At 54.8% G+C, this 19,850-nt stretch overlaps 1 protein-coding gene across 2 annotated transcripts; it reads right to left on the bottom strand.

Annotated features, from left to right (window-relative positions):
* Positions 1-3,312: 3,312 nt before the first annotated feature.
* LOC133352444 (uncharacterized) lies at positions 3,313-16,800 on the bottom strand. Of its 2 annotated transcripts, none has more exons than XM_061568093.1 (7): positions 16,534-16,800; positions 13,199-13,325; positions 10,142-10,317; positions 8,489-8,560; positions 7,389-7,455; positions 6,222-6,278; positions 3,313-5,356 (listed from the first exon to the last, which is right to left on the bottom strand). In XM_061568093.1, the coding sequence occupies exons 2-7, from the start codon at positions 13,281-13,283 to the stop codon at positions 5,097-5,099; spliced, it is 717 nt and encodes a 238-aa protein (XP_061424077.1). In that variant the 5' UTR covers positions 13,284-13,325; positions 16,534-16,800; the 3' UTR covers positions 3,313-5,096. The 2 variants fall into 2 exon arrangements, with proteins under 2 accessions (XP_061424077.1, XP_061424076.1); XM_061568092.1 differs by having other exon boundaries at positions 16,549-16,800.
* Positions 16,801-19,850: the final 3,050 nt, after the last annotated feature.

Here is a 19,850-nt window from a genome sequence, read left to right as displayed (position 1 = left end):
GGGCCTTGGGAGCGGTGGTGCAGCGGTTAGCGCTACGCTGCACCCCGAACACGGCGACCCGAGTTCGATTCCTGCTCACAGCCACCAACATCGGTGACAATTATCCTGGGCCTCCCCTAGGTTTACTTGGCCTCAAATTACTACCTGGTGCGGTGTGTAGTAAACATCGCCACTAGGGAGACAAAGGCGGCCGGGCGTGGTGTTGGCCACCCACCCCCTCGTGTGCTGTGCTGGACTTGCTACGTGCTCGCTAACAGCACTTGCCCCAACAGTCTTAAGGCTATACGGGGTCTTTGTCTTTGCCCGTGTACGTGTGTCTGTGCGTCCACCCATCTTCTCTCCAGTCGCGTCGTTGATCGTCCCAGGGGCCCGTCACCTCTTCCGCCCCACCATTGTCTCTCAGTCGGCCTCTCAACGTTCTGCTGCCGACACGCGTTGTGATCTTTGTATGGATGTTGAACCTCTCTCGCACCATACGTAGCCAACCGTGCCTATTGGAGGTCCAGGGCAAGAGGGATATTGGTCAGAGGTCAGCTGACCTTTTTCCTCCTATTGACTCCGCCCACCCCTACTGACCCCGCCCATCTCTACTGACCCCGCCCATCTCTACTGACCCCGCCCATCTCTACTGACCCCACCCACCAATTCTGCCCCCGCCCCTACTGACCTTGCGCACCCGTTCTGACCCCACAAAGGGGTTGTGGCCTAAGTAGGGAGGGGGAGCCTAAAGAGTAACCCCCCAAATAAGTTGCCCTCCAGTTAAAAGGGGGGGCCCCCGAACAACCACGAACCCCGCGAGTCTAAAAAAAAAAATGACAGCGGCTCAAAATGAACTTCTGGAAATATCGAGGAGCGAGGGACTTCAACCGCGAACTTCCCCCGATTTGGTTGAAGTCCGTGGCTCTTCTGAACCTGGGATGATGCACGCTCCGTCTGGGGGTGCGAGATACCCTTCCTTTGGGTCACGCGAGACATGGCCAGAGTTTCTTAGAAAAGTCAATCGTCAAAAACAAATTAAGCAACGTAAGTAACTACTTTGTTTCAACAAACGCTATGTCTTTATTATTATTGTTAACTTAGTACATTTGTTTAACGATTGCGAACCAAAGTGGGCGCAAGGCTGCAGTAAAGGTGATGAACCGAGCAGGTCGCGGCGGCCCCACGAAGCGTCCTGGCCACGGCAGCTCAACGCAACCGTGAAGCCGGCACCGCATCTCGGTGCGAGGCGATTTCTGCGGCCACTCGGAGCACAGCGGACGGCAATGCTCCCCGGGATATGCCGCAGGTCGGGGTTGCCAACTCTGTGAAGCTATTCCGTGAGATGGTTTATTAATACGTAAACCAAAAATATCCCACGAACATCTTTGCTTTCAGGAATCACCGGGGGATCGATGTCGATTCCGGTCGACGACTCTGGGCCAATCTGGGACAGTTGGCAACACTCTCGCACTCGACCTCGTCGGCCGGAGGAGCTCACTGATAAAAAAAATGTGTCCAGATTTTTTCAAGGATCTGTGAGCTCAGCACACAATCTAGCCTGGTTAAACCCACGATGGATCGTAGGCAACCCAGCCTAAACGTTTTAAACCGGCGCAGATGTTCGTTAATAAGGCTCCACCTTTCGCAAGTAAAGACCAAAAGCTTTGTGTGTAGCGACAGACCAGGTAGCTTCCACACAGCGTTACGCAACCGATGAAAAGATAATGCCGCTCGACTGGTTCGTAGTGAGACCTCTGCTGTTAAACCGGAACTGGTCATGAGCACACTGCCCAGGTATGGGAAACTCTCCACTCTCTCCACAACTGCCCCATCACCAATGGGGAGTTGTGGGGGTGGAGTGTCCGATTGTACAAAATACCCAGGCAGGTGCTTAGTTTTGGTGGGGCTGATCGTAAGGCCCCACCTCTTAGTGGCAAGCTCCAGGTTAAACAGCAGCGCCTCCAACTCGTTCTCTGAGTGAGCAGCAATTACCAGATCATCGGCATACATAACGTGGTTGACCAATAGGGAGCCATCCCTTGACCGCACCCGGGCATCGATCAGCCTCCCATTGTATCTGTCCCATATGTAAATTCCTCCGGTACAGCTATTGAAGGCTTCACGAACTACGTGGTCGAAATATATGTTAAATAATACATCTGTACATACACATCACACACACGTTGCTGTCACACCCAGCCAACGCAACCTCGCTTGCCAGAGGAGCTCACCCATTGGGACTGTGTCCAGGAACCTGCACACACCTTGACGCACACACCTGTACCCCACCGATTACCATGATATAATATATTTATTTAATCCAGTCCGACACAAGCGATCATGACCGCTAACCACAACTCCACGTTACCACCGCCACCGCCACCAGCAGCGCCACCAATCACTGGGCAGGATACGGCGTGGACACAGAAGCGGGATGTGACGATGAGCGAGACGGGGGGACGGCATTGGCAGCAGAGACCGCGTCCCGAAGGACGAGCACCCACCACCCTCACCCCGCGGAGATGGAGCGATGGAAATGGAGTAAAATCACGGACGGTGCATCACGGACGCGGTGGGGAGGCATTCATCCAGCAGTGGAGTGACCATGGCTGACAATGATGGATGATGATGATGATGGCCATCATTAACATTACCATCGTTAACAGCGACGTAATAAACATCATTCGCTTCTGCGGCCGTCTGGAACGCTCTTCCCGTAATAGGAAGCCACTGGAGCTACATACCCTTTTAAATCATCCACATAAAAAAAACTCATTAAGAAATGTTTTTTGTGTTTCGTTTGTTGTCCTTCCCGCCACACAGCTCCAATAAAGCACGATTGGCAACGTATGGTGCGAAAGAAATTCAACATTCATCTGCCTGCAACTAATGGTGGTGGACAGTCCCTCGTCTGGTATGGCGGAGGGGCAGGTTAGGGGCCGTCCATAAATGACGTCACGCGATTTTGGACGATTTTTGACCCCCACCCCCCTCGTCACACTGCGTCACAAAAAGTCAGACCCCCCTCAAATGTGACGTCACAAAGCTCTGCCCCCCCCCCCCCCAATTTTTTATTATAAAACATGCTTCAAATCGCTTTAAACTATTGTCATTGTAGTGCGTATTTAATGTGCCGCTGTACTCTGATATTGTAGGAGAAAACATTTATTAAAAAGTCTATTTAATTAAGTAGAACGTGTCGTCTATATTTATTTAAAGTTGCGCATTTTGATGTGACGTCACATTTCTCAACCCCCCCCCCCCGCGTCACACATCGTCACAAATGTCTGACCCCCCCCCCCTAGGTGCGTGACGTCATTTATGGACGGCCCCTTCGGAGTGGCTGTGGGGAGCGGTGGCGCAGCGGTTAGCTCACTGCGCTACGAACCCGAACGGTTCCTGGGCCTCCGTCCCCTAGGTCGACTCAGCCTCAAATGAGTGCCTGGTGCGGCGTGTCAACATCGCCGCTGGGGAGACAAAGGCGGCCCGTGCGTGGTGCTGGCTACTTACCCACCCACCCCCTCGTGCGCCGTGCCGGCCTTCACAGGTGCTGCTACTCGCTAACAGCACTTGCCCCAGCAGTCTGTTAAGGCTACACGGGGTGGGGGCGGAGGGGTAAGAAGTTTTTTGTTTAAAATCTCGATCCAAAAACGCAGCCACCGAGCGGCGGTGTTGGCGCGCGCTCCGTGGCGCGTGTGTTGTGGCCCGGTGAGAGCTCGGAGGCCAGGGCAGTGAATGAGTGGATGGGTGGGTGGGGTTGGCGAGTGGGTGGGTGAGTGGGTGGGTGGGTGGGTGAGTGAGTGGGTGGGTGAGTGAGTGAGTAGCTGAGTGGGTGGGTGAGTAGCTGAGTGGGTGGGTGAGTAGCTGAGTGGGTGGGTGAGTAGCTGAGTGGGTAGGTGAGTGGGTGGGTGAGTGGGTGGGTGAGTAGGTGAGTGGGTAGGTGAGTGGGTAGGTGAGTGGGTGGGTGAGTGGGTGGGGTTGATGGGTGAGTGTGTGGGCGAGTGGGTGGGTGACCAAGTCAAGTCAGTTGTGTTTCACCAGGTGAGAACTCGCAGACCGGATGAATGAGTGGATTAATTAATATGTGGGTGAATGAGATGGCGGGTGAGTGGATCAGTGAGTGAGTTAATGATTGGGTAGATGGGTGGGTGAGTGAGAAGGTGGGTGAATTAACGAGTGAGTGGGTGAGATGATGGGTTGGTGAGTGAATGAGTGCATCGGTGAATGAATGAATGGGTGAACGATTGGCCGAATGCTTTTTGTGCTTAGTTCGTTGTCCTTCCCCCGCACCTTCGATTAGCACGGTTGACTACGTACGGTGCGAAAGAACTTCAACACACCCACGTCTGGCGGAGTGCGATGACAAGCGAGTCACGTTGCAAGTCGGTTCCGTTTCAACCCGTGGATAACTCGAGAGACAGAGAGAGACACAGAGAGACAGAGAGAGACAGAGAGAGACAGGGAGAGACACAGAGAGACACAGATAGACAGCGAGAGAGACAGGGAGAGACACAGAGAGACAGAGAGAGACAAGGAGAGACACAGAGAGACAGAGAGAGACAGAGAGAGACAGGGAGAGACACGGAGAGACAGCGAGAGAGAGACCATCACTTCGCAGTCTCATTCTCCAGAGCCACGGCTCGTCACGGTGCGTCCCCAGACACGATTTGAATTCCACTAGAAAGTCACTCTCTCTGCCGCTCGGCGCCTCGCTCATTTGCGTGCGACCACGAACTGTCGGGCCGCTCCAAGTCGCGCAGCATTCGCGAGCTTCCCGTGGGTATCGCGGGGGGGGGGGGGTCACCTCCACCTCACCGCTGAACCCCGCCCCCCACTCCCAACCCCAGGGTTCCAAGGACCAATCTGTACTCCACGGTACCACTCAGCACCGAGGGGGTAACCTCACCCCCCGAACCCTCACAGAGGGGTTTCACTGCCGCAGAGTTGCCACCTGTCCTGGTTTCCCCAGGAACGCGCTGGGGGGAAATCTGCGTCGGGGCAGCGCGAGATGAACCCTCCCTCTGACCCCCCCCCCCCCCCCACCGCGGAAAGGTGGCAACCCCTACCCTTGACCCTTGACCTCCGACCCCTCCCGACCAGACCCCAGCCCCGACCGATCAGCCGGCCGTCTTGTCGGGCGGGGTCCACGTGGCGCGGGTCTGCTCGCCCGTGGAGCTCCCCAGGGTGCCGCCGGGCCGCCCCGGGGTCGAGGGTGGCCCCTGGACGTTCTTGAGCTGCGCCCCGTCGCCACCGGTGCCGCCGCCGGGCGGGTCCCACCGCGAGCAGCCCTTCCAGAGCACCAGGGCCACCAGGACCACCGTGGGGATGCCGATGACGAGCGGCACCACAATGAGCGCCGTGCGGGCATCCTCCGAGACTGCGGGGCGAGGGGGGGGGGCGGTGAGCGACTTCACCCCGTGGCTCACCCCATCATCAAAGACAAAGGCGCCCCGTGTAGCCTTCGCAGGCTCGTGGGGCAAGCCAAGGCCGGTGAAGCACACGCGAGGGGCGGCTGGCCAACACCACATCGGTGTAGGCTTCGTTGTGGTTACTCATTTAAGGCAGAGTCGATCTAGGGGAGGCCCAGGGCCAGTTCAGATGTTCGCTGTCAATTTGGCCGTGAGCGGGAATCGCACTTGAGTTGGTGGGTTTGTCACGCAGTGTGCTCACCGCTGCGCCACCGCTCCTCCCATCACTCTGTCACCCACTGACACACTCACTGTCTCAACCACTCACCCAGTCACTCACCCTCCCATTCACATTGTCACTCTCTCACTCACCCACTGACACATTTACTATCTCACTCAACCGCTGACACATTTACTATCTCACTCTCTCACTGACACATTCACTATCTCACTCAACCACTGAAACATTCACTCTCTCACTCACCCACTGACACATTTACTATCTCACTCAACCACTGAAACATTCACTATCTCACTCTCTCAATGACACATTCACTATCTCACTCAACCACTGAAACATTCACTCTCTCACTCACCCACTGACACATTTACTATCTCACTCAACCACTGAAACATTCACTATCTCACTCAACCACTAACAAATTCACTATCTCACTCTCTCACTGACACATTCACTCTCTGACTCACCCACCGACACATTCACTATCTCACTCACCGACACACTCACCCCCCCCCCTCACTCCCTGCCCCCCGTCGTGCCCCCACCCCCCAGGCGTGTTGTGCCCGCGTGGTGGTGATGGGGGGGCCACTCACGGCACGTGCCGTTGCAGTTGAGGAGTCCTCGCGAGTCCACGCGCGTGGAGGAGGCCACTGTGGGTGCAGCAGGGGGGGGGGGTCAGGGGAGGTCATTGATGACGATCGGGCGGCGGTGGCGGTGGCGCAGTGACAACGCTCCACGCCTCACAGCCAGAACCTGGGTTCGATTCCCAGCTGGGGCCCCCTCTCTCTCCCTCGCCATGGAATCTGTGTGTGGGAGTGTGTGTGTGGGTGTGTCTGCGTGTGCGTCTATGCGCTCTCTCTCCCTCTGCTCTCCATGGGCTTCCTCCCACAGCTAAACCCCCACACGCACAGTGGCACTGCTATCGAGTAATCCCCTGCAACTCATTCAACTTGGATCACACAGCAGCAGCAGCAGCGGGAACCTGTCAGCACCCTACCGAGGCTTTCCCCCGGTGAACGCGCGCTGTCCCAACAACAATTATTCATTTAATCACAACAAATAAATAGTCCCCACGACGCCGGCCCTCTCATCCGGCACGAGCGCCGCACACGTGCAGCGGGCCACGAGGATGAGGGAGGGGTGGCTCAGCCTCCTCGCTGGACACCGCCGCACCCCGGGGACGGCCACAGTAACCGTGGCCGTCTCCTGTGATCACTGGGACCGGGACCAGACCCCGGTTCCAAACAAATCCTACCGCCGTCACTCGAATGCAGACGCCGGTTCCTGGACAGGCGGTGACCGTGGTGGATGACTGAGTGGGCGGATGAGCGGGTGAGCGGGTGGGTGGGTGAGTAGGTTGATGATTCAGAGGGTAAATCATTGGGTGAGTGGGTGGGTAATTGAGTGGATGAATAAGTAGGTATATGGGTGAATAAGAGGGTGGGCGGGCGAGTTGGTGCATGGGTGGATGTTTGGATGAATACGTGGCTGAGTAGGTAGATGATTGAATGGGTGCATGAGTTGGGTTGAGTTGGCGAGTGGATGGGTGGATGATTGAGTGGGCGAGCAGGTGGGTAGGTGGGTGAGTAGGTGGGCGAATGGGTGAGTACGTGGGTGAGTGGGTGAGTGGATGAGTAGGTGGGTGAGTGGGTGAGTAGGTACGTGAGTAGGTGCGCGAGTGGGTGAGTTGGTGGGTGAGTAGGTGGGTGAGTGGGTGAGTACATGAGAGTGATCACGAGCGAGTGAGTGACGTCACTCACGAGTGACGTTGATTGAGGCTGCAGGACCCTGGGAGACACAGCTTCCGGACACAGACACCGGGAAAACCTGGCACGGACAAAAAGACAAATATAAAGCCAAAGCCGACTTGGCCGGTAAGGCACACGAGGGGGTGGGTGGGTGGCCAACACCACACCCGGCCGCCTTTGTCTCCCCAATGCTCATGTTTACACACCACACCAGGTACTCATTTAAGGTTGAGTCGACCTAGGGGAGGCACAGGACAGGTTCAACTATTCACAATTGTTGTTGGTCGAGCACGGGAATTGACCTCGGGTCACCGGTTTCGTAGTATAAGTGTCGCTAACCTGCTGCGCCACCGCTCCCCACGACAACAACAACAACAGTCGCCACTAATTGGCGGTGACGTCACCACGGCGGTTGTGCCAGGCTGGGTGCACGCAGAATCAGAATCTGTATTTGTACTGCATGAAAAATCCGATGAGTTATGAAGCTCTTTTTCACAGGTGTGCAGTAGGGGCAACGGGGTAAGAAGGTTTCAACAACAAACACGTCAGCAGTGCAAAGTACAAGAAAGGTAAACAAATCACCCAAACACAAACAAACACAACAACAAACCATCCCCATCCTACCAGGCAAAGCCCACTGAGGTGTTCGCTTATTTTTCAGAAGCTACCTGGGTATCACAAATGATCGCTCAACAAAAGTGCCCCCCCCCCCCCATCATTTGGACCATTCACAGCATCGAAATAACCTGAACAATCTCAATGCGCGTTTCTTAAAAGTGTAGGGGGGAAAAACCAGAGGACCCGAAGAAAAAAAATCCACGCGACCGCAGGGGGAGAGAGAGAGACACGCAAACTCCAAATATACAGCAGCAGGCGTCAGGGTCTGGATGGAACCCACGACCGCCTGGGCCGGGGTGAGCGGTCGTATCATGGGATCTTTATTGGCAGTATCAAAGTACGAAAAATAAGCGGGGAGGGTGGAGTGGGAAGGGGGGAGCAGGAAGGGTGGAGTGGGAGGGTGGAGCAAGCAGGGTGGAGTGGGAAAGGTGGAGTGGGCAGGGTGGAGTGTGGAGGGTGGAGTGGGAGGGTGGAGCGGGGAGGGTGGAGCACACCTCGATGGAGTATGTGGTGTTGGGCTCCAGGCCGCTGAGCTCCACTCTCAGCCGCTCTGACCCAGAGTCATCCTGCGGAGCCGAGAGGCAAGGGGTGAATGGTGGCGGCAGTGGTAGGGGTGGTGATGGAGGTGGTGGTGAAGGTGGTGGTGATGCATGTGGTGATGGTGGTGATGGTGGAGGTGGTGATGGTGGTGGTGGTGCGGTGATGGTGAATGTGGTGATGGTGGTGATGGTGGTGGTGCATGTGGTGATGGTGGTGGTGAAGGTGGTGATGGTGGTGGTGCGGTGATGGTGAATGTGGTGATGGTGGAGGTGGTGATGGTGGTGATGGTGGAGGTGGTGATGGTGGAGGTAGTGATGGTGGAGGTGGTCATGGTGGTGATGGTGGAGGTGGTGATGGTGGAGGTGGTGATGGTGGAGGTGGTGATGGTGGTGATGGTGGAGGTGGAGACGATGGAGGTGGAGACGGTGGAGGTGGTGATGGTGGAGGTGGTGCAGGTGATGGTGGAGGTGGTGATGGTGGTGATGGTGGAGGTGGTGATGGTGGTGATGGTGGAGGTGGTGATGGTGGTGATGGTGGAGGTGGTGATGGTGGAGGTGGTCATGGTGGTGATGGTGGAGGTGGTGATGGTGGAGGTGGTGATGGTGGAGGTGGTCATGGTGGTGATGGTGGAGGTGGAGACGATGGAGGTGGAGATGGTAGAGGTGGTGATGGTGGAGGTGGTGCAGGTGATGGTGGAGGTGGTGATGGTGGTGATGGTGGAGGTGGTGATGGTGGTGATGGTGGAGGTGGTGATGGTGGTGATGGTGGAGGTGGTGATGGTGGAGGTGGTCATGGTGGTGATGGTGGAGGTGGTGATGGTGGAGGTGGTGATGGTGGAGGTGGTCATGGTGGTGATGGTGGAGGTGGAGACGATGGAGGTGGAGATGGTAGAGGTGGTGATGGTGGAGGTGGTGCAGGTGATGGTGGAGGTGGTGATGGTGGTGGTGGTGATGCGATGATGGTGGAGGTGGTGGAGGTGGTGGTGATGTGGTGATGGTGGAGGTGGTGGAGGTGGTGATGGTGGAGGTGATGGAGGTGGTAATGGTGGTGATGGTGGAGGTGGTGATGGTGGAGGTGGTCATGGTGGTGATGGTGGAGGTGGTGATGGTGGAGGTGATGGAGGTGGTGATGGTGGAGGTGGTGATGGTGGAGGTGGTCATGGTGGTGATGGTGGAGGTGGTGATGGTGGAGGTGATGGAGGTGGTGATGGTGGAGGTGGTGATGGTGGAGGTGGTCATGGTGGTGATGGTGGAGGTGGTGATGATGGAGGTGATGGAGGTGGTGATGGTGGAGGTGGTGATGGTGGAGGTGGTCATGGTGGTGATGGTGGAGGTGGTGATGATGGAGGTGATGGAGGTGGTGATGGTGAAGGTGATGGAGGTGGTGATGGTGGAGGTGGTGATGGTGGAGGTAGTGATGGTGGTGATGGTGGTGATGCGGTGATGGTAGAGGTGGTGGAGGTAGTGATGGTGATGATGCAGTTATGGTGGAGGTGGTGGAGGTGGTGATGGTGGAGGTGATGGAGGTGGTTGACGGTGCCCGTGTAGGTGACGCTTCTCTCATGCCCACGTGGCGATCCCCACGTGCCGTGGTCACGTGACGCTCACCCCGGGCGCAGTGGCGTTGACGCTGGCCACGTGGTCCCCGTGCGCCCACACCTGGTACCACGTGATGGGCAGCGAGGCTCGGGGGGGGCGCCCCCACGTGACCTCCAGCGCCCCCCCCCATGCTGCGCCCAAGGGTGCCGTGGCCAGGGCCGCGGGGGGGTCGCTCCACCTCTCCCCTGCAACACGGGGGGTGGGGGTGGGGGGCGGGGGGCGGGGGGCGGGTGGGGCGGGGGGCGATGTGTGAATCTGAGTACAGGTGTGGGTGTGTGAATGCGTGTACAGGTGTGTGTGTGAATGTATGTACAGGTGTGTGTGTGTGTGTGAATGTATGTACAGGTATGTATGTGAATGTGTGTATGTATGTGAATGTGTGTACAGGTGTGTGTGTGTACAGGTGTGTGTGTGAATGTATGTACAGGTGTGTGTGTGAATGTATGTACAGGTGTGTATGTGAATGTGTGTATGTATGTGAATGTGTGTACAGGTGTGTGTGTGTGTACAGGTGTGTGTGTGTGAATGTGTGTACAGGTGTTTGTGTGTGTGTGAATGTATGTACAGGTGTGTGTGAATGTATGTACAGGTGTGTGTGAATGTATGTACAGGTGTGTGTGTGTGAATGTGTGTACAGGTGTGTGTGTGTGATTGTGTGTACAGGTGTGTGTGAATGTGTGTACAGGTGTGTGTGTGTGAATGTGTGTACAGGTGTGTGTGTGAATGTGTACAGGTCTGTGTGTGTATGTATGTATGTACAGGTGTGTGTGTGTGTGAATGTGTGTACAGGTGTGTGTGTGAATGTGTGTACAGGTGTGTGTGTGTGATTGTGTGTACAGGTGTGTGTATGTATGTATGTACAGGTGTGTGTGTGTGAATGTGTGTACAGGTGTGTGTGTGAATGTGTGTACAGGTGTGTGTGTGTGAATGTGTGTACAGGTGTGTGTGAATGTGTGTACAGGTGTGTGTGAATGTATGTACAGGTGTGTGTGTGTGAATGTGTGTACAGGTGTGTGTGAATGTGTGTACAGGTGTGTGTGTGAATGTGTGTACAGGTGTATGTGAATGTGTGTACAGGTGTGTGAGTGTGAATGTGTGTGTGTATGTTAATGTGTGTACAGGTGTGTATGTGAATGTGTGTACAGGTGTGTGTGTGAATGTGTGTACAGGGGTGTGTGAATGTATGTACAGGTGTGTGTGAATGTATGTACAGGTGTGTGTGAATGTATGTACAGGTGTGTGTGAATGTATGTACAGGTGTGTGTGTGTGTGAATGTGTGTACAGGTGTGTGAATGTGTGTACAGGTGTGTGTGTGAATGTGTGTACAGGTGTGTGTGAATGTGTGTACAGGTGTGTGAGTGTGTGTGTGTGAATGTGTGTACAGGTGTGTGTGAATGTGTGTACAGGTGTGTGTGTGAATGTGTGTACAGGTGTATGTGAATGTGTGTACAGGTGTGTGAGTGTGAATGTGTGTGTGTATGTTAATGTGTGTACAGGTGTGTATGTGAATGTGTGTACAGGTGTGTGTGTGAATGTGTGTACAGGTGTGTGTGTGAAGGTGTGTACAGGTGTGTGTGTGAATGTATGTACAGGTGTGTGTGTGAATGTGTGTACAGGTGTGTGTGTATGTATGTACAGGTGTGTGTGTGAATGTGTGTACAGGTGTGTGTTAATGTGTGTACAGGTGTGTGTGAATGTGTGTACAAGTGTGTGTATGTGAATGTGTGTACATGTGTGTATGTTTGCGATGCACAGGTGGGGGCAGTTGTTGAGAGAGTGGAGGAGTTCCCATACCTGGGCAGTGTGCTTATGACCAGCTCCGATTTGACAGCAGAGGTCTCACTCCGAATCATTAGAGCGGCATTTTCTTTTCATCAGCTGCATAATGCTGTCTGGAAACTACTTGGTCTGTCGCTCCACACATCATTATGTCCTCTCTTCTCTCTACCTGCGAAAGGTGGAGCCTTCTAAAGGGCTGGCCTGCCTACGATCCATCCTGGGATTAACCAGACCGGATTGTATGAGGAGCATCACAGATCCTTGAAAGATCTGGACACATTCCCATCAGTGAGGTCCTCCGATAGGCGAGTCTGCTGCGTTGGCTGGGTCATGTAGCCCATATGCCCAGCCAGTGCATGGCCAAAGCAGCTTCTGTTTGGCCGGATAGCGGGGACTAAACGGACGGAACACAAACGAGAGAAGAGATGGAGCTGATGTGGTACAGGAGTGGACCGATGATTGGTAGCATCTGTGTCAAGGAAGAGGCTCGTGAAGGACGCTGCTACTGGGCAAGTCAAGGCAGTCGCCCTCCAGCAACGGCGGAGAAGCGACACTCACAACAATGAACGGAGCGCCGGGCAGCTAAAACGCAGAAAGTGTGCACAGTAGGGGGCACAGCTGGTGCATCTGCCAGTCATCTCAGTTCAGTTAACCCATGGCACGTGGGTCTGTCCCGTGACCTCCTGCCAGCCAGCCCTGGATACTTCACGTGGCATCAAGGTACACCTAGCCTGGCACAAGCGCCGTGGTGATGTCACCACCACGGTTGTTGATATACAGGTGTGTGTGTTGTTACAGGTGTACGTATGTTTTGGTACATGTGTGTTGGTTGAGGTGTGTGTGTGTTGGTACAGGTTTGCCCCTACAGTCTGTTAAGGCTATATGGGGGATCTTTGTGTATTATTGGTACAGGTGTATGTGTGTGTTGGTACAGGTGTGTGTGTGTGTTGGTATTGGTACAGGTGTGTGTGTGTTGGTATAGGTGTGTGTGAGTTGGTACAGGAGGGTGAGTTGATACAGCTGTGTGTGTGTTGGTACACGTGTGTGTGTTGGTACAGGTGTGTGTGTTGGTATAGGTGTGTGTTGGTACAGGGTGTGTGAGTTGGTACAGGTGTGTGTGTTGGTACAGGTGTGTGAGTTGGTACAGGTGTGTGTGAGTTGGTACAGGTGTGTGTTGGTACAGGTGTGTGAGTTGGTACAGGTGTGTGAGTTGGTACAGGTGTGTGTGTGTTGGTACAGGTGTGTGTGTGTTGGTACAGGTGTGTGCGCTAGATGGTGGAGCTCACCTGTCGGGCAGAGTGAGGTGAGTTTGAGGTGAGCGCAGATCAGGGCGCTCACCAACGTCACCTGGCCCCCCAGTAGCGCCCGCATGGTGCGGGGGGGGGGGATGGGTGAGGGGGGGCTCACCCACACCTGGAAGGGGAGGGGAGCGATCAGGTGAGCGGGGTGGTGAGAAGGTGGTGAGCGGTGTGGTGAGGATGAGCTGGACGGTGTGGTGAGGTGAGCGCAGGTAAGGAGGTCAGCGGGATGGTGAAGAGGAGTTGGTGGTGGTGAAGAGTAGGAGGAGGTGGTGGTGGTGGTGGTGAAGAGTAGGAGGAGGTGGTGGTGGTGGTGGTGAAGAGGAGGAGGTGGTGGTGGTGGTGGTGAAGAGGAGGAGGAGGTGGTGGTGAAGAGGAGAAGGTGGTGGTGGTGGTGAAGAGGAGAAGGTGGTGGTGGTGGTGGTGGTGGTGAAGAGGAGGAGGAGGTGGTGGTGAAGAGGAGAAGGTGGTGGTGGTGGTGAAGAGGAGAAGGTGGTGGTGGTGGTGAAGAGGAGGAGGTGGTGGTGAAGAGGAGTTGGTGGTGGTGGTGGTGGTGAGGAGGAGGAGGAGGGGGAGGTGGTGGTGGTGAAGAGGAGGTGGTGGTGAAGAGGAGGTGGTGGTGGTGAAGAGGAGGTGGTGGCGAAGAGGAGGAGGTGATGGAGGTGAGCGCGGGTAAGTTGATAGCGCGTGGCTCTGGGATGCTCGTACACCGCGTGACCCACACACGGACTCGAACCCGGTCGGGCCCGTCTAACCGGACCCCACGCACCCCTGGGGACTCGAGAGGGGGGGGCGGCTGGGGGCGGGGCTGGGGGGGCGGCTGGGGGTGGGGGTGGGGCTGGGGGCGGGGGGAGTCACCCGAATGGTGTCAATGCAAGTGCCGAGACGAGAGATTGGGAACGCGGGGAGATGAGGAGAGTTAACGGAGAGAAAGCGGGAGAGAGCGTCCCTAAAACTGCGCTTCCGCGGATTTCCACGTCTGAAAACACCCTGCGGAGTCGGCGCTTCTGTGCATTTCATTGATTGCAAACAGCCTGCAGAGACGGCGTTTCCGCGGATTTCTGTTTACAAAAACCCAGGAGGGATAACGCTTCCGCGGATTTCTATCTTTACAAACACCCAGGAGAGACGGCGCTTCCACGGATTTCATGTTTATAAACACCCAGGCTAAACTGCGCTTCCGCGGATTTCTATGTTTACAAACACCCAGGAGAGACGGCGCTTCCGCGGATTTCTATGTTGACAAACAGTCGCCGCTGTGGAGTTTAATGAGACAACCACCACCACCACAACCACAACTCAACCACCACTATAACCACACCACAACCACCACCACTACAACCACACCACAACCAGCACTACTATAACCACAACCACCACTACTATAACCACAACTCAACCACCACTACAACCACACCACAACCACCACCACTACAACCACATCACAACCAGCACTACTATAACCACACCAAATCCAGCACTACCATAACCACACCACAACCACTACTACCACCACCACAACCACAACCACCACTACTATAACCACACCACAACCACCACTACTATAACCACAACCACCACTACCATAACCACACCACAACCACCACCACTACAACCACAACTCAACCACCACTACTATAACTACATCACAACCACCACCACTACAACCACAACTCAACCACCACTACCACAACCACCACTACTATAACCACAACCACCACTACCACAACCACACCACAACCACCACCACTATAACCATAATTCAACCACCACTACCACAACCACACCACAACCAGCACTATTATAACCACAACCACCACCACTAAAACCACAACTCAACCACCACTATTATAACCACACCACCACCACTATAACCACAACTCAACCACCACCACTATAACCACAACTCAACCACCACCACTATAACCACCAGTCTTCGGCAAGTCCACTCAGCACCACGTCCTCCCGTACCGCATCACTCCATCTCTTCTCCAGCCCGAGCCGCGTCCGTTCAGCCCCCTCTATGCGGCCAAACAGAAGCTGCTTGGGCATGCGGTGGCTGGGCACGCGGGCTACATGACCCAGCCAACGCAGCCTTGCCTGCCGGAGGAGCTCACAGATGGGACTTTGTCCAGATCTTTCACGGATTTGTGAGCTCCTCACACAATCCAGCCTGCAGGTTAAACCCAGGATGGATCGTAGGCAGGCCAGTCTAAATATTTCTAACCGACGAAGATGTTCCATTAGGGGGGTGTCCACGTTTCGCAAGCATAGAGAAGTGAGGGCATGAGTGTGGCCGAGAAGACCTGAAGCTTCGTGCTGCGCGACAGACCAGGTAGCTTCTACACAGCGTTACGCAACCGATGAAAAGATAATGCCGCTCGACTGATTTGGAGTGAGACCTTTGCTGTTAAACTGGAGCCGGTTATGGGCACGCTGCCCAGGTATAGGAATCACAATCAGGCACACACAATCACACACACACACAATCGCACACGATCAAAGATAATCACACACACTTACATAATCATACACAATCACACACAATAACACACAATGACACAAAATCACACACAATAACATACACATAAATCACACACACACTCACACAATCAGACCATCACCATCACCACCACCATCATCACCACCATCATCATAATCATCACCACCACCATCATCATCATCACCACCACCATCACCACCACCACCACTACCACCACCATCATCACCACCACCATCATCACCACCACCACCACCACCGCCATCATCACCACCACCACTACCACCACTATCACCACCACCACCATCATCATCATCATCATCACCACCACCATCATCATCATCACCACCACCACCACCACCATCATCATCATCATCACCATCACCACCACCATCACCACCACCACCATCACCACCACCACCATCATCATCATCACCACCATCATCATCACCACCATCATCATTACCAGAATCATCATCACCACCATCATCATCATCATCACCACCATCACCACCACCATCACCACCACTTGACGAGGGCGCAGTGAGCGGCGCGTGCCCGAGGCGACCTCGTTCACGACAGGCGGCTGGCGAGGCCACGTGGTCAACAATGAGGAGACACGTGGCGAGTGATTGGTGATTGGTGATGGGTGACTGGTGACGAGTGATTGGTGATGGGTGATTAGTGACGGGTGATTGGTGATTGGTGATTGGTGATGGGTGATGGGTGACGGGTGATGGGTGACTGGTGACGGGTGATTGGTGATTGGTGATGGGTGACGGGTGATGGTTGAGACAGCGAGAGAGACTTCGCGACACCTCACCAGAACATGCCTCACCTCGTCTCCACCGGAGCCGCGTTTCCTCCTCCTCCTGGTCCCTGGTCCCGGGCCCCCTGTCCCCTGGGTCCCCGAGTCCTGAGTCCCTAGTCCCTGGGTCCCGGGTCGTTAGTCTCTAGTCCCGGTTCCCTGGGTCCCGGGTCCCCGAGTCCTGAGTCCCTGGGTTCCAGGTCACTGACCGTGGCTCTTCTAGTCCCTGGTCCTGAGTGCCCGCAACAGTGACCAGGTAAGCCGCGTTCCTCACACACCTGTGTGACGTCATCATCCTATTCCCCCCGCCCCCCCCCCCGGTGTGCCCCGCCCCCGAGTACAGGTGTGTGTGACCACGGGCTTGGCGCGAGACGGAATGCCATACGTAATCCTATACTCTGCACAATCCTATACAGCGCACTGCACAGTCATATATACAATACAATACCATACACCACACGAGACGATAATATACAGCACGTGACACTACACAACACTACACAATACCCCACGTGATTCTACACAACACATAATACAATACTACAGTAAATACAATACAGCACAATACAATACCATACAATACTGCGCGTTATACAATACAATACTATGCTAAACATAATACTACAGAGCACAATACGATACACAATGCTATGCAAATCACAATACAATTACAGTACACGCATTGTACACCGCGAGATATCTCCGTGGTGAAGAGGGAGTGGTCCCCAACTGAAAGGTCAAAAGTTCACAGCCTTGGTTGGGGTCGGGAGATGACTCAATCCATCATCGCTCCCCTCCCACGATGGTCGATAAAACGAGTAAAACTTTACGGGTTGTTGTTGTTGTATGAATGGACTGGCCCACGCTCCCCCCCTTCCTCGCCCGCCATCGGAATGTGGAACTTCCACCACTGTCAAACGAAAATAGCTCTGGCCTTTGAGCCAAGATCCAGTGAGCGGCAGGAGGGTTTGTTGAATCTTTGCTCGGCTCTGGGTCGACTGAGTTGGAGACCAACTCCACTGAGCTGGAGACGAACTCGACACGCAGCCCTCAATGGCACCGTGTGTGTGTGAGTGTGCGTTGCTGTGTGTGCGCGCATGTGTGTGTGTGAATGTGTGTGTGTGAATGTGTGTGTGCGTGGGAATTCCAACAAAACCTACATCTCTGCCTTATTGACCTGGTCAAGGCCTATGATACCATCAGCAGGCCTGGGCTCTGGGTTGTTCTTCGTGCTTTCGGAGTCCCTGATCCTCTGCTCACGCTCATTAAGGACCTTCATGATGGTGAGCGGGCCCGGGTAAAACTACGTGGCTGGGAGTCGGAGCCATTAACCTGTTCACCTTGGGGATGCGACAGGGATGTCCTCTGGCTCCAACATTATTTAACATATTTTTCGACCACGTAGTTCTTGAAGCCTTCAATAGCTGTACCGCAGGAATTTCCATCCGGTACAGATACAATGGGAGACTGATCGATGCCCGGGTGCGGTCAAGGGATGGCTCCCTATTGGTCAACCACGTTATGTATGCCGATGATCTGGTAATTGCCGCTCACTAAGAGGAGTTGGAGGCGCTGCTGCTGAACCTGGAGCGTGCCACTAAGAGGTGGGGCCTTACGATCAGCCCCACCAAAACTAAGCACCTGCCTGGGTATTTTGTACCATCGGACACTCCACCCCACAACTCCCAATTGGTGATGGGTCAGTTGCGGAGAGAGTGGAGAGTTTCCCATACCTGGGCAGTGTGCTCATGGCCGGCTCCGGTTTGACAGCAGAGGTCTCACTCCGAATCAGTCGAGCAGCATTATCTTTTCATCGGTTGCGTAACGCTGTGTGGAAGCTACCTGGTCTGTCGCTCCGCACGAAGCTTCAGGTCTTCTCGGCCACGTTCATTCCCTCACTTCTCTATGCTTGCCAAATGTGGACCCCCCTAATGGAACGTCTTCGCCGGTTAGAAACATTTAGGCTGGCCTGCCTACGATCCATCCTGGGTTTAACCAGGCCGGATTGTGTGAGCTCACAAATCTTTGAAAGATCTGTCCCATCGGTGAGCTCCTCCGGCAGGCAAGGCTGCGTTGTCTGGGCCATGTAGCCCGCATGCCCAGCCACCGCATGCCTCAACAGTTTTTGTTCGGCCGGATAGAGGGTGCTAAACGGGCGCGGCACGGGCAAGAGAAGAGATGGAGTGATGTGGTACAGGAGGATGTGGAGCTGAGTGGACTTGCCGATGACTGGTACCAGCGGTGTCAAGATCGGCCTCTGTGGAGGAGGCTCGTGAAGGACGCTGCTACTGGGGAATTGGAGGCAGTCGCCCTCCAACAACAACGGAGGGCGGAGGAGCGCCGGGTGACTAAAGCACAGCAAGTTGACACAGTAGGGGGCACAGGTGGTGCATCGGCCAGTCATCTCAGTCAGTCGACCCGCGGCACCTGGGTCTGCCCCGTGACCTCTTGCCAGCGGGCGTTCGACACTTCACGTGGCCTCAAGGTGCACATAGCATAGACTGGCACAAGCATCGCGGTGACGTCACCGCCACTTTGTGGCGAATGGCGGTTGTTGTTGTGTGCGTGCGCCCTTAATCCAAAATAAAATAGGGCGACGTTTTAGACAAAGACGTGTGAAATATTTGTAAACATAGAAATCCGCGGAAGCTCCGTCTCTCCTGGATGTTTGGAAACTTAGAAGTCTGCGGAAGCTCCTACTCTTCTGGGTGTTTGTATAGATAGAAATCCGCGGAAGCACCGTTTCTCCTGTTTGTAAACAAAGCCGCGTGCTGTAAACAAAGTTCGGTCTCCAACTCGTATCGTCCACTCTGCCTCCCTTGAGGCCAATGTGCTGGGAGGAAGCCACTGCCCGACACGTCGCCTATAATTATACATTGCTCCTTGTATCCACACCTGTGCACACCTGTGCACACCTGTACACACCTGTACCAAGACAACGATACACCCCTTGTACAGCCTTCACAGACCTTTGGGGCAAGTGATGTGAACGAGCACCTTCAAAGACCGGCACGATACACGAGGGAGTAGCCAGCATCACGCCCGACCGCCTTTGTCTCCCCTGTGGCGGCGTTTACTCCACAACGCACCAGGTACTCATTTGAGGCTGAGTCGACCTAGGAGAGGAGCCCAGTACCGGTTCTGATAATCGCCACTTTTATTGATCGTGATCAGGAATCGAACTCGAGCCGCCGGGTTCGGGCCGCCGGGTTCGTACCGCAATGCGCTCCCAATTACCAACACACACAACACCTGTATACCAACACACACACACACCTGTATACCAACACACACACACCTGTATACCAACACACACACACCTGTATACAGCC

Source organism: Lethenteron reissneri, chromosome 40 (assembly GCF_015708825.2).
Source record: "Lethenteron reissneri isolate LAM-NWPU_2019-01 chromosome 40, ASM1570882v1, whole genome shotgun sequence".
NCBI classification, from domain to species: Eukaryota; Metazoa; Chordata; class Hyperoartia; order Petromyzontiformes; family Petromyzontidae; genus Lethenteron; species Lethenteron reissneri.
This window is presented reverse-complemented; position numbering and strand designations above follow the sequence as displayed.